Genomic DNA, 14,037 nt, shown 5'->3' with positions numbered 1-14,037 from the left:
CTTTTATATGTAGATTTATGGGTTGCAGAGGATTTTCTATTATTACATGGACCAGTTATTATTAAATTAAGTTTCTCTACTTAGTTTACTAAATTTTTAGTTAGCAAAAAGTAGAACTTGTTAGAAAAATAGCTTTCCTAAGTTCTCAAGATTTACACCTCCTGCCTTGCATCTGCTACAGCTTAGTCCAAGTTTCCAAATTTTCAACTCTGTCATCAAGGTTAGATATCCTGGTAATGGCCATAAGTCAAAAATTAATAATCCTTTACAGAACCATTACATACAGTACTCAAACCAACAGATCAATAAATTAATTTTCATATGGCATAGGTTTATTAGCACATGAACTGATAGACACACATAGAACTTGTCATCATATAATCTTTAAAAGAAACCAATACATGCTATCTGTTATTAAAGAAATACATAAGAAAAACAAAGATCTCAATCAAATTGACCAATAAACTACATGAAGTTAAAATGAAGGGGCAATAATCTTTTAGTTATTAGTGTTCTAGTCATCATACCAGAACTGACTTTTGAGAAAGTATGTGCGGCTGGTACACAAGTGGCAAATAAAAAAGAAGAAAATAAGAATGTTTCCCTTTGACCATCCCCTTCCCAGTGTTCTATATGAACTGGGTCAAATATCTGCAACAGGCAAGAAATATGCTGATTTAAACATTATCTCTAATAAAAGTAAATTCAGAAAATATTTCAAGCACAGAACAACTGCATGATGTTCCCTACAACAAAATCGCTTACTTTTAAAATATATACTCTTAGAATTTATCCATGGGGCTGCTCCCCTCCATTAGTGACACAGTTGCCTATACTGTCCATATTTCTTTAGTATGTTGTAGAATTTACAGAAAATGGTTATAAAACCAATACAAAAACACATAAAAACCATGTCAGTGAGTGTAATCTTTATCCTGGGCAACTGCAGGTTCCTAGGTTCTGATCTAGTAATGACTAGTTATTACAATTTTTGAAAGTTATTTCTTAAAACAGGAATTACAGATAAATGGTTATTTAACACCTGAAGTTAAGTTTATTCATTGGGATGAGAACAAAATTTAAGGATCTGAAGGAAAATTTTGAAATAAAATGTAAACTAGATTTTAGTATGATTCAAAATAAATCTGCTTAACATCTAGAATGCTCTGAAGTTCTAGTGGAAATCTGCCAGAGTTATTACTAATTTTGTGCCACCTATGTCTGGCAATTAATGGTGTGCTTCATTGACAGAACACTGAGCCATCAGGCAAATCCTATTTCTCACAAAATTTAACATTAGCCACAACTATGTAAACCACACTGACATTAGTAATGACTTACTCATCAGCCATTATATGAGTGGCTCACTTACATATTTTTTTGAATAAAAATGCAAACACAGAAGAATTAATGTTCTGATACATGCTGTATGACATGGATACTTGAAAATATTATGCTTGAAAATATTATGCTAAGTGAATGAAGCCAATCACAGGAGACCACATACATATGATTTCATTCATATGATGATACCCAAAAAAGGGATATCTGTAGAGACAAGCTAGATTAGGGTTCAGGGCATAAGGAGGTGATAGCAAAATGGTTAAGGATTTCTTTTGGAGGTGGATGAAAAAGCTCATAAATTGACGGCAATGATGGTAACATGAATCTGTGAATATACTAAAAATCATTAAGTCGTACACTTCAAAAACACATATGTAGATAATGTAAAAACTTTCGCATTTGTAGAGAAAAACAGAAAACTGCACAAAAGAAGAATATTTTGGAATTTCTTCTGAACCTGCTATGGGTTCAGAAGAAAGAAAAGTCCTATCTGTTTAGGATCCCTTCTTGCTTTACACAAACTAGCTATGTATTTTCTACCTTCCCCTTAACCTACTGAGTTCTCATTTCTACCAGTCTATAGCAAACTAAATGTTTTGTTAAAGTAGCCAACAACTTCCTAGTTCCTTAATCTAATGGGTTGCTTCATTTTACCTTTAATGAAACTGTTGCTGTTTGGCTGATTTCTAAGACAAATGTTCTCATGATTCCCCTGCAATTTCAGACCCTGTGTCTCTTACTTCTCCTCTACCTTTAAGATACTGTTTTTCCATAGAATTTCATCCTTGTCATTTATTGCATCTCGCTGGCCAAACTCACAAAACAAGGGTCACCTTTACTGATGACTCCTAATCTGTAACAGCATCCAGGCTCATTTACTTGAAAATCAGAGCTATATACTTAATCTTGCCACAGTGTTTCATCAGATACTTCAAACTATACTTATTTATAGCAGAACATGTCTTACTTCACTCAGGCTTGTCCTTATTACTTTCCCTGTTAACGGGATTAACCATCAGTCCAGCTGGAAGCCTAGCAGCTGCTCTGTTCTAACAAACCACGACTCTTCCATATCCAAAAAATCACCAAGTCCTGCCACGGGAGTAATTCTTAAACATCTTCCGAATAAGCCTTTTCCTCTCTGTTCTCCTACCCACACTCCCTGCTCATGATTCTCGGCCCCTCACTGATGAAGTAATCTTCCTAAACGCAAATCTCACTCTGAAATTACCCTATTCACAACTCTTTCATGACTTCTCCACAGAGCACGCCACGCTCAGTATTTATCAAACGGTGCACTGCTGCATCTCAGCGAAGATGACTTTTATTGTTCCTCACATCCCTGGCTTCCCACCAGCACTTCTTACTCAGTAACCACTCCAGCGCGTTGGCACCGACCTAGGTTGAGGACAGCTGAAGTGTGTCGTCATACCTTACTAACAAACTCCCCATCACTTTCTGGAGTTACTTGCTACATGCCTTCCTGCCAAAGCCAGTGTACAATCTTGTCTGCCTGGGTGAACCACCTCCCTCTCATACTGCTGTGCCCTAGCAATGCTCTTGTCTCTCTCACGTTCTCATGCTCCCATTGAAAGCACTGTGAATTCAAAATTCAGCTCAGGCATTATCTTTCTAGTGCAGCCTTTCCAGATCCTCTCAGAGGTGGGATCCCATCACTGTGCTTTTATAGCACCCTGAAAAACTTTTTTTACAACATTTATTCTAATTATTTATCATGGGGTTTCCTTTTTGCCCTAGCACGTAGAAAGTGAATATTTTAGTGTCGGAGATTATATTTTGCTCACCTTTTTATCTACAAAGTTTAGCACAGTGCTTAGCACATGACAGATACCCAACGAACACCTGTTCAATGGACTACTTTCAGTTGGAACCACTGAGGAATCAACTTGAACTGAAAAAAAGAAGTTACGCAGAGCTGACTGACTTCACACTTACACTTCCGACTACAAGAAGACTGCTTTCCATTTTAGTGGTTCTCCATTTGGGATTAAACTTAAATGTGAAATATAAAATCAAGATGGTACTAAAAAAATAAATCCTCAATGAAATTAAAGGTGTATCTTGAAGTAAGACATGAGATAAGCCTCAGCAATATTGAAGAGACTTGTTCATGTTTTTTTATCACGTGTGCCCACCCAATGAACTAAAAATTTCACAAATTTAACTACCATTCTGGGGAGCTAACATCTGGGGGGGGGGGGGGCGGTTCCTGACCTTCAAGTCTTCTACTCCAAGAATGGGTTGGTCAGATATTTTGTGAATAAACCTTTTTCTGGGAAGAATGCCTCAATGGGATCAATGACCTGCCAAAAAGTTAAAATCTAGTACCCTGGCAAAACAAAGGATTTCACAATTAGTTAGTGACTCAAATAAGCACCTTAAAATCTTTGGGTTGGAGGTTCATAAACTAAGCAAGAAGAAACAAAAACTCTGTATTCAGTTAAGTCCAGAAACTTGTTATAAGTGAATATACTGAGTAATTTGGCTGAGTGCTTTATCATGAGGTATATTTCTCTCATATTTCATGATTAATGATAACTCTTTAGTCTCAATTAAGACCCAAACTATCTTAGTGATTCTTTACTTCCCAAAATTCCTACAAAGAGTATGAATTATCTTTATATCATCATGGTATACATAATGCAAAAAAGGTATTTACACATGTGTATATAGAGGCCAGCAACATCGTAGCCCTAAGAAACTGAAATGTTTCTGGTGTACTTCAAATATTCTAATCTTATTCTAACTCAGTAATGAAAACATATATAACAAAATTATGGTACTCTAGAAGCAATGTAAACCTTATAAATTTAATTTTTACCTGGGATTGTTTTTTAATGTATTTACTAAAAATTCATGTAGATCTATGCCAGTTGAATCAGTGTATTCTTGACTGGAATCTAAAAAACAACAACACAAAAACCCAGTATAAAGTTGTTTGAAACAAATTCCTTTCCCTTCACACATGATGCATAGCAAATAAAATGAGATGCCCCACAATGAAAGAAAATTGATGAAGTAGGAAAATGGAATTTATGATGAATTCAGATAACCACAATTTTGCTACTCCTATATAATGAGTATGACATGGATTTATGTAACTGCATGTTTATATACCGTCTTAAAAAGAAAACCTTTCTCTCATATGTGCCACTTTAATTTACTCTGAATTCTTAAAGATCCTTTTATATACTCACCATAATTCTCATATTCAAAAATGCCTCATTAAACAAGAAGAACTCAGAATAATTCAGACAGCAAACTGAGTCTGCTTAGTTCAGTTGCAAATATAAGGAGGTAATAATTTGGAGATACGCAGGAACTTTAGCTCTGAAAGAGTATTTATCATAAAAAATTTGCTTTCAAAAAGAAATTTTTTTTTTTTTTACAAATATTCATGTTTATTTCTTCTCCTTAAATGTAGCATCCTTATGCTGTTTATAAAAATGGTCAACATAACTGTGTCTATAAATTTAAAAAGCATTTTTGTAGTCTTGTAGTGATATATGATGAAGTTCTTTAAAATTCACTCTGAAAGATAAACATCTTGGGTTTCCAAGAATATTCTTACTGCGTACTAAACATTTTGGCATTAGCTCTTTGTATTGTAAGGAATTAAAAATACATATTTTTAATGGAATCAGTATTTAAATTATAGTGATTCCATTATTTTGAAACAAGAGACAGACCAATAAATGATCATGAGTTATCTTCCTTGGTGACTTTGACATGAGGTGCAGTTTTTTGGCTAAATCATCACCTGTGTCATGCCATTTTGCTCAGAACTATATCATCCCTTCAGTCTGTTCTAGATTACTTTTATTAGAAATATACTATATAAAATTATTCAAGGGGTAAAGGGTGGACCAATGGTGAAATAAAACCTTTGTTTAAAAAACACAGAAAAAAAAATACAGAAATAAATTGCAAACCTCTTGATAACATTTTTCTGGGCAACTTATCGCTGGCTTTTTCTTTTTCTGCTTCATCTTTTGAGGGCTTCTCCTCTTTTTCAAATGATTGTGTTAACTGGATCTGAATTTTCTCCTGTTAGAAGGTAAAATCAGTTATTAAGTGAAAATATAAACATGATTCAGTTAATACCCCACATTTATATTGCTGATTAGCAAAACTGCATGGAGGAAAAAAAAAGTTTTTATTTTATCCAACAAGATTCTTCAAGCAAGAAAATACAACTTACAATAGCTTTACCATGTTAATCAAACTCTTGATTAAAAAATGTTGAAATTAATTTTTGAGCTGAATATATCAATTGAAACATATCCCTTGACAATATCAATTGAAAATTATCTTAGGGAAAATAAATGTTTTTTATAATAGTTTCAATGAATCTACTTAAAACCCTTGAAGGATCAGAACAAAGGTCTTTTTAACCTATTTTTGCAATGGAGATACCACGGTCAAACCAAAGTATGATAATTATCATTAATCATGACAATAGGAACATATGAGTGTCAGGTTAACACTTACCAAAAACTAATTTTCTTAAGTATCCACTTTAAATTCATATTCCTTCATTTTCTTATCATATAAAACTGTAAGTAAAAACTTCAAAACCAAATCCCAACTTTGATTATTTCCTGTTTGTGATTTACTATCCCTGTTCCTCCTCTAAGTACTACAAAGTTGTTTTAGAAAGATTTCAGACAAGATTATTTCCCTTAGTGATATGTAACATTTACTTGTAAAGTAACCATTGTCTAACACTGAAAAGGAGAACTAATTTTACATTTTTAAAACAATGTCATTACATGCAATTTCAGAACAGAAAGGAGTTACTAGAAATACAGCTGAAATAGGTTAAAAGTCACATGGCTTTGATTATTCAGGCAAAGTTATAAAGACAGACAGACAAACTTCCAGAACATTTCTACTAAAGATAAAGGTGCAGCCTATAGAGATGTAGGCTAAATTGCTGTATACAGTTGTTCTTTAGTGATGGAGAATATTAATAAATAACTTCGCTTTTCTGGGTGAGGGTTGGTGGTGGCAGTAGGCACAATAAGTCAATATTGAAGGGATATAAATTTAAAGATTCTGAAACTTGCAGCCACCAGGATTTCTATTAAACATTTTCTCCCCATATATATATATATATTTTTTTTTTTTTTCAAAATGGAATTTCCCAGAAGACTTTCAGATCTAATACATATACATATTTATGTATATATATCCCCCCCCATGGGGTTTCTGACTGCTATTTGTATCTTTTCTCAGTTCTGATTCCTATTTCATCTTAGTTCAAAGTTGTGCTCAGAATATAGGACAAAAGTGAGGCACTGGCAAATTCCACTAAAATGACAAAATATCTGCTTATGCCCTCCTTTGTCTTATTTACCAAAGCTCATGTGTTAATCAACATCATGTATTTGTCAGTCATTTTTCTCATTATGACTCACTTTCTAACCTACTTTCCTTATATTTTTAAAATAGATATTTAAAAATGAATCCCAGAACTGTTTCAGAAGTAGAATATTTAGAAGTTTCCCTGACTTATAACTTCTATCCTATTACTTAAGGATAATCTATGAAACCAAGGTTGGAAGAAAAGATTCCACATTTAGACAGATATTAAACTGTTTTATCAAGGTGAACTGTATTTAAAGATCTAGTAGACATAATGTATCTAGGCTTGTCTTCAGTTGGTACTGAGGCCTTGTTTTCAGTAGCAAATAAACAAGACATATTTTAATTTTAAAAGTCTAAGTCCTTATACATAAACTCTCTTGACTACAAATAACTGAAATGATACCACTATCTCCATGGGCAGCCATAATTCCTTTACTCTTCACTCTGTCACTGACACCAGTTATTGAGGTCATTGCCTTCTCATAAGCTCTCATCAGACACAAGTGACATCTCTTTTTTAATTGCCTTTCAAACAATGAGTTTTACTCCAGATTAATTCCTCAAAAATCACACTCTGAAGCAAGCGTTATTAGCTGGAAAGTGTCTGCTGTCAAGGATTAGATGCTAGTACATTTTATGAGAAATAATTTATTTTTCAATTCCCATTCAGGTGCAATTTAGTTAACTCAACGCTTGGAAAAAGACTTTCTATTAAAAAGAGTATCTTTTGTTCATAGAAGGTAATAACAGGTTATTATCCCAAAAGAAAAATTTAACTGTATCCAAGAAAAATTGAGAAATAATATATTATGTGGAACAACTGAACTTTGGCACAACCAGCTTATTCATTATCTATATGCTGCAACTCAGCTTTTTGAATAACATATACATCAATATACAACATATCCTCCTCATATTATTTCTTGCATAAATTTTCACTAGACACATTTATGTAGTACTGTAAGAACCTCCACCTCCATTCCACCTCCTATCATAAATTTCAGATAGCTGAAATGTACCACATCAAACCAAAAATCATGTATGCTACACTTTTTCTCAAAAAGAAGACACTTTTTCTGGATTAACAGCCTTATGAACATCTGACTTCTCATTTCCTCAATCTCCTTGGACAAGTTATTCTATGGGGCTGATGGTGTAACATTTTGGTAAAAAAAATGAAGACATTAATTTTCAAAAAAACCCCATTACACTGCCTACTGCTCAACCCTGAACAGGTATATTAGTTACTCTGACATGTACAAAAGAACTTGTAAAACTGTTTTTTAAAACACAATTTATTGAATTTTTTTCAGAGTGTATAAATAACTCTTCAGCCTCATCAACAAGCATGCAAAAGCCAAGTTAACATCTGAAAACGTTCTCCAGGCAATAGTTCTTAGTAAAATATTTTGAGCATATTTCTATTTTTTTTGGAAGTTTATTTTTTATTGCTTAAAAATATCTGTTTTTATAGAATTAATACATACAACTATCTTCTATTTATGTAAGATTTTAAATATAAACAAAAAGTAAAGTTTGATCCCTATATTCCTTGACACTTTGCCAATAATCTATTAAAAAAATCTTCTTATATAAAATAAAAGCACATAGTGCTTTTTAAAAACAGAACACATTCTAAACATGTGACAACTACCTTCAGTATTTATAGTATACATTTGATGGCATCATCTTCTAAATCAAGGCAAAGCATCAACAGTCTCTGCTTGAATCAACAAACATACAACTGGCATTAAAAAGGGGGCACAGAATCTGTCATAGTTCTTTTTTCTCTTTCTCCTTTATTCAGTCATCTCTCTTAACCAAACTATTACCTCAATTCTTTGGAAACTAGTTAGGATACAGGGGGACTTCAGGTTATTTAAACTCTTAAAAGTAGAACAAGTCACAAACAGCCAAAGTTATCACACTAATAAACATCGTTAAGGGGGTCCAAAAATAATTATATGTAAATATACAAGTGTAACATAAGACAAAGATCAATCTGTAGCTAAGATTAACAGAAAAGTAAAGTCATAGCATTAAAAAATATATATAAAAAGCAAAAAACCAAACTATTTGTCGAGCCTCAGTAGTTCTATACTTTATATAAACAACGGAAAAAGAAATATTAGACAACTATTAGAGCCAAGCTATTATGAAGACTGGCTTCACCATGCATTCAGGTTAAGCAAAATGATACATATCAAGTGGAAGTCTTGGGTAGTCTCCCCTTCACACTCAAGAGGTGTTTGACAAATTTTTAAAAGCCAAAATCAAAAGGGAAAATTTCATCGCAATTACATTAACTGGAAGTACTACTTAAATATAGCTTTTCCATAATAACTTAAAATTCCCCTGAAGCCATATTCTCAGTTAATTATATGATCTCTAAGTCTTTCCAGAGAGAAATCGCTGCACCAAGCCTTAGACTGATTGGTAGTTTTACTCAGTAAAAACATATACAACACATGTACATGCACATACAATTTTTATTTAACATTATGAAAAAATATTCTCCAGAAAGCAGGCTTTTCCATTGTATCTTTGAATAATAATTGTTTTGTTTTGTTTATTGTTTTGGTGTTTTTTTTTTTTTTACCTGGTTCTCCTGTGATATCTCTGCTGTAGGGGGTGGTGGAGATTCTTCACACACTGCAAGGCTCCGAACTAGCTTTAACTTTGAGCTTGACTGAAGAAAAGTATTTAAAATTAACGCTACATTTCATAAACCTAGGGCTAGAGTTTAAGTTTCTTTATAATAGTTTCTGCTGTGTATAGATGTAGGTGAAATGTGCAAGTTAAATATATTATTAGATACCATTAAAACTTTGTTATGAGGGAAAACAATAACTGCAGTTTTAAAAATAATAGCAATAGCAAGAATGGGAGTAACTTCAATCTCAAAACCCAAAGAATGATGAGAGCCATTTTCTCTACAGATAAAGAACCATTAAAGATATAAAAGCAATGCACAAAAGCGACTAGGCAAGACAAAAACCCCAAATAAAACAAAATAAGCTTTCTGCCCCAAACGAAATGTGACAAAACTAAACTGAATGCAGCGCTGTATGAAAACAAAGATTCATCAAGCATGAGGGAAGGCCCTTGGCATGCCAGCACAAAACATTTACTATACCTTAGACCTTTTTCCTGTCTGTCCAAATGACTGCAATGGCCGCTGAATACACAAGAAAGATTTGCATTAAATTTCATACTGAAACAGAAAAATTGTTTCTTAGTTCATAATCCTGAACCACAGAGAAACTAACTGCACAAAGAATGGAAAACGAGGAAATCAGAGTTGGTTTCAAGTAAAGAAATATTGATTCCTCCCAAAAGCACACTTGTAGAAGACTTTCTAAAATCCTTCTGTGAGCTGGCCATGTTCTTTAAATGACCAAACAGCCATAATTTCTGTGTTGACGAGCTAAACTGAATTATAAGGTAATGTCTTAGTAGAAAAATAAAATACACATTTTTTGTATTCTGTAACATATTACACTTTAGTCAAAGTTGGCAGGGGAGGGGCGGGGGGGACGGACCCACAAGAAACCCTGAGGAATTTTAAGTAACTATGCCTAGCAAAGTTCCAAACTTATGATACTAAAGACAAGGTTTCAAATGCCCACTGAATCAGAGTACCTCCATTTCTCTACTGAGCCTTTTTAGCACTGTAGTTCACCATGCTAAAAGCCAAAATCAAAAGGGCAAACTTCATCACAATTAAATTAACTGGAAGTACTTAAGTATAACTTTTCCATAATAACTTAAAATTCCCCTGAAGCCATTTCTCAGCTAACTATATGATCTCTAAGTTTTTCCAGAGAGAAATCACTGCACCAAGCCTTAGACTTATCGGCAGTCTTGGCTGTACGTCACAGTACAACCCCAGTTTATCAGTCGGAATCCTATTTGTCTGGTCAAGGGTAAGACAATGAAGTAGAAATGAAGAAAAGTGAGCAAAGTTCCAATATGCATGTTCAGCTTAACCACCAGATCATCAAGCACACAAGTGGGGAACCCACTCGGGTGAGTGGCTCTGGTCTGTGATACCAGGCTTTGGTTTGAGAAAACAGCTGAAGGGCTTGTGAACTGGACTCTGGAAGATTTTCTTTGCTTCCATCTCCTTCTAATCTACCTCTCTAACCCCAAACCCAAACAGTACAAGGCCTAGTTATCTATCACTTAAACTCATTAAAACCAAGGAGCCAGTTTGATACCAGTCATAAAACAAAGTCCTTAATACCTAGATTAGTATGTTTCACATATGAATAAAAGCCACTATTTCATTCCAGAATCTGAAAAGGCCTTCCTTATAGAACCAATAGAAACAAGAATCTATAGCACCAGTGTGGTCTGTCTCCCATTTTGAGGTCAAAGTTCTTGAAATAAGAAGCACTGTACTCTTGGGATTTTGACCCTGGATTTATTCAACAATAAAAATTAGCAGTACCAATGACAAAAGAAAAACAGAAGAAAAAAAAAAAAAAAAGAAATGACTTTGTTTCTTCAAGAGAAGAAATGATACGGATGCACGCACAAACGCCCATGACAGCGCTGGCTAAGAGAACTTCATGTTGGTCTGTCTTCTATTTACTCACTTCTTTAATTTATTCAAGACAATTTCTGTTACCACTACACATAGAATTAAAAGAGGCTATGTTACATAGAGTAAGGGTTTACAGAAAAAAACTGGAGAAAAACCAATAGATAAATATGAGCAAAATGAGTATGACTAAATAAGTTCTAAGGAAAACAATTAATGATTTATTTCAGTCTTCTGATTTAATCCCTCACAATTCTAAGTATCAATGGCACAACAGTTTCTCTTATAATTTTATTTTTTAATGAAAAAAAAAATCATTAACTGGCAAGTAAAAACTGCATTCATATGCTGGATCAGATTCAAATTTCTAGCTTTGCTTCTTATGAATAGGTGACCCTAGTCAAATTATGTCATTTTACTTTCCTTGTATAAAAGTTCATACTACTTGTATAAATTCCCAAAGTTCTTGAAAAAGTTCAGTGAAATGGTAGATTTAAAAAATGAGGGACTTCCCTGGTGGTCTAGTGGTTAGGACTCTGCTCCCAATGCAGGGGACCCGGGTTTGATCTCTAGTCAGGGAACTAAATTGCACATGCTGCAAGTAAGACCTGGTGCAACCAAATAAATATAAAAAAATTTTTTAAAAAAGAAAAGGGCTTTGGGGAGGCTGTACACTGTCCCTATAGTAATGGTTCAGAATTTTCATAGATTTACACATGCTTTAAACGTCTCCATTTTAACTCATAAGAGCTCTTTGATGAAAGAAGATTAAACCAAAGAGGTAAAATTATCTCAGTGTGACTTAACATGTTCTAAGTTCCTGCTACATGCCAGACTCTGTGCCAGGTAGTAGGCTTATAAAGATGAATAATAGTCACACAGAACCCAAGAGCTTCAGAATCTTAGTCCCGTGCACTTTATATCACACCTATAAAAAAACCTTCCTGTGAGTCAAATACTATTTGTGATTGACAGAATTCTAAAGATAGCCTTCTAACATTTCCCTCCTCTGGTAAATTAATGAAATGCTAATCTAAATAAGGTTGTGGAAGAATTTTGCACATGTAATTAAAGTACCAAGTCAGTTGCTCTTAAGATAGAGATAATTCAGCTGGGTCTGACCCGAACAAGCGAGCCCTTTAAAATTTCTTTGGTTGGGAGTGGGGCGGCAGGTCAGATTCAAAGGGTGAGAAGGACCTGACACTGCACTGCTGGCTTTGAAGATAGAGGGGAAGAAGAGGGCTAGAGGCAGCCTCCAGGGGCACAGAGTGGCCCGTGGCCAACAGTCAGCCAGGAAACACGGACCTCAGAACCTAGCTGCCAAACACTAAGGCACTGCTGTTGTTGGTATGAGTGCGAAAACTAACTCTTCCCCAGGGTCTTCAGATTAAGGGCCCAGACTGGCCAGCACCTCTACTTTCAGTCTTGAGAAACCCTAAGCAGAGAACTCAGCTGAGCTCAACCGAACTCCCAACTTACATAACTATGAGTTGAAAACTGGACCTTGTTTTAATCCTCTAAGTTTGTGGTGATACTTTATGCAGCAATAGAAAGCTACTACATAAGTAAAGCATAAACTGTCAAAGTGGCATTATTCAATAAAAATCACTTATTAGTTCACATCAAATGACAAAGATACTAATTACATAGTAAATACCAGAAAATCTGCCATATACACACAAGCACACACAACAGAGAAAAGAAGTTTGGCTTTAAATAAGAATGACTTGTTTCTAAAGTGGATTTTATTATTTAAAGCATGCCTTTCACTTTTCCACCCCCATTCCGCTCCACCCTTCCACCCTCCATGTAGCCTACATGTTTGGATTTTAGCTCAGCCCAAGCCAAGCCTCCTTCTCAATTTTTTTTTACTGTGGATAAGTACATATAAAATTTACCATTTTAATCATTTTTAAGTGTGCAGTTCAGTAGTATTAAATATATTCAAAATGTTGTGTCACTATCCACACACCATATCTATAACTCTTTTCATCTTGTAGCCATTAAACATTACTCCCCATCTTCTCCCATTCTAACCCCTGGTGACTACCATTCTACTTTCTGATTTTGAATCAAGTACCTCCTGTTAGTGGAATCACAAAGTGCTTATCTTTTAATGACTGACATTTCAGTTAGTGTAAGTATAATAACCTCCAAGTTCATCCATGTTGCAGCATATCACATAATTTCTTTTTTAAGGGTACATGTTATTCCATTGTATGTATATTTCATATTTTGCTTATCTATTTATCTCAAGATAAATGCATTTGGCTTGACTTCATGTTTAACTACTGTGATTAATGCTGCTATGAACACGGGTGTACAAATACCTCTTCAAGATTCTGCTCTCAATTCTTTTGGTATATATCCGGAAGTGTAACTACTGGATCACAGACTAATTCTATTTTTAATTTTTTTAAGAACTGCCATTCTGTTTCCCATAATGTCTGTATCATTTTAAATTCCCAACAACAGTGTACAAGAGTTCTGATTTCCCCACATCCTTGCCAACACTTGTTTTTCTACTTTTTGACAGTGGCCATCTTAAAGGTGTAACATCGTATCTCGTACTTCTGATCTGTGTTTCCATAGTGATTAGTGATGTTAAGTATATTTTCATGTACTTACTGGCCATTTGTATATCTTTTTTGAAAATGTGTATATTTAAATCCTTTCTCCATTTTTGAATTGGGTTGTTTGGGGTTTTGTTGTTGTTGTGTTTTAGGAGTTCTCTATATATTATGGTTATAATATCT

At 34.2% G+C, this 14,037-nt stretch overlaps 1 protein-coding gene across 6 annotated transcripts in view; it reads right to left on the bottom strand.

The window, feature by feature from the left end:
* Nucleotides 1-14,037, bottom strand: part of R3HDM1 (R3H domain containing 1) — an 89,368-nt gene that overhangs the window by 63,698 nt on the left and 11,633 nt on the right. For 4 of the 6 annotated variants that reach the window (XM_065931447.1, XM_065931448.1, XM_065931449.1 and 1 more), the window contains exons 3-4: nt 5,298-5,412; nt 4,187-4,265 (exon numbers count right to left, since the gene is read on the bottom strand). In XM_065931447.1, the coding sequence (XP_065787519.1) occupies nt 4,187-4,265; nt 5,298-5,412 (194 nt within the window). Of the gene's footprint in view, nt 1-4,186; nt 4,266-5,297; nt 5,416-9,334; nt 9,425-9,871; nt 9,914-14,037 lie in introns of those variants that run through there. The other 2 variants (XM_065931452.1, XM_065931451.1) reach the window with 2 other exon arrangements.

Source organism: Muntiacus reevesi, chromosome 3, assembly GCF_963930625.1.
Source record: "Muntiacus reevesi chromosome 3, mMunRee1.1, whole genome shotgun sequence".
NCBI lineage: Eukaryota > Metazoa > Chordata > Mammalia > Artiodactyla > Cervidae > Muntiacus > Muntiacus reevesi.
The sequence above is the reverse complement of the archived record's forward strand: the minus strand, read 5'-3'. Positions and strand labels throughout refer to the sequence as shown.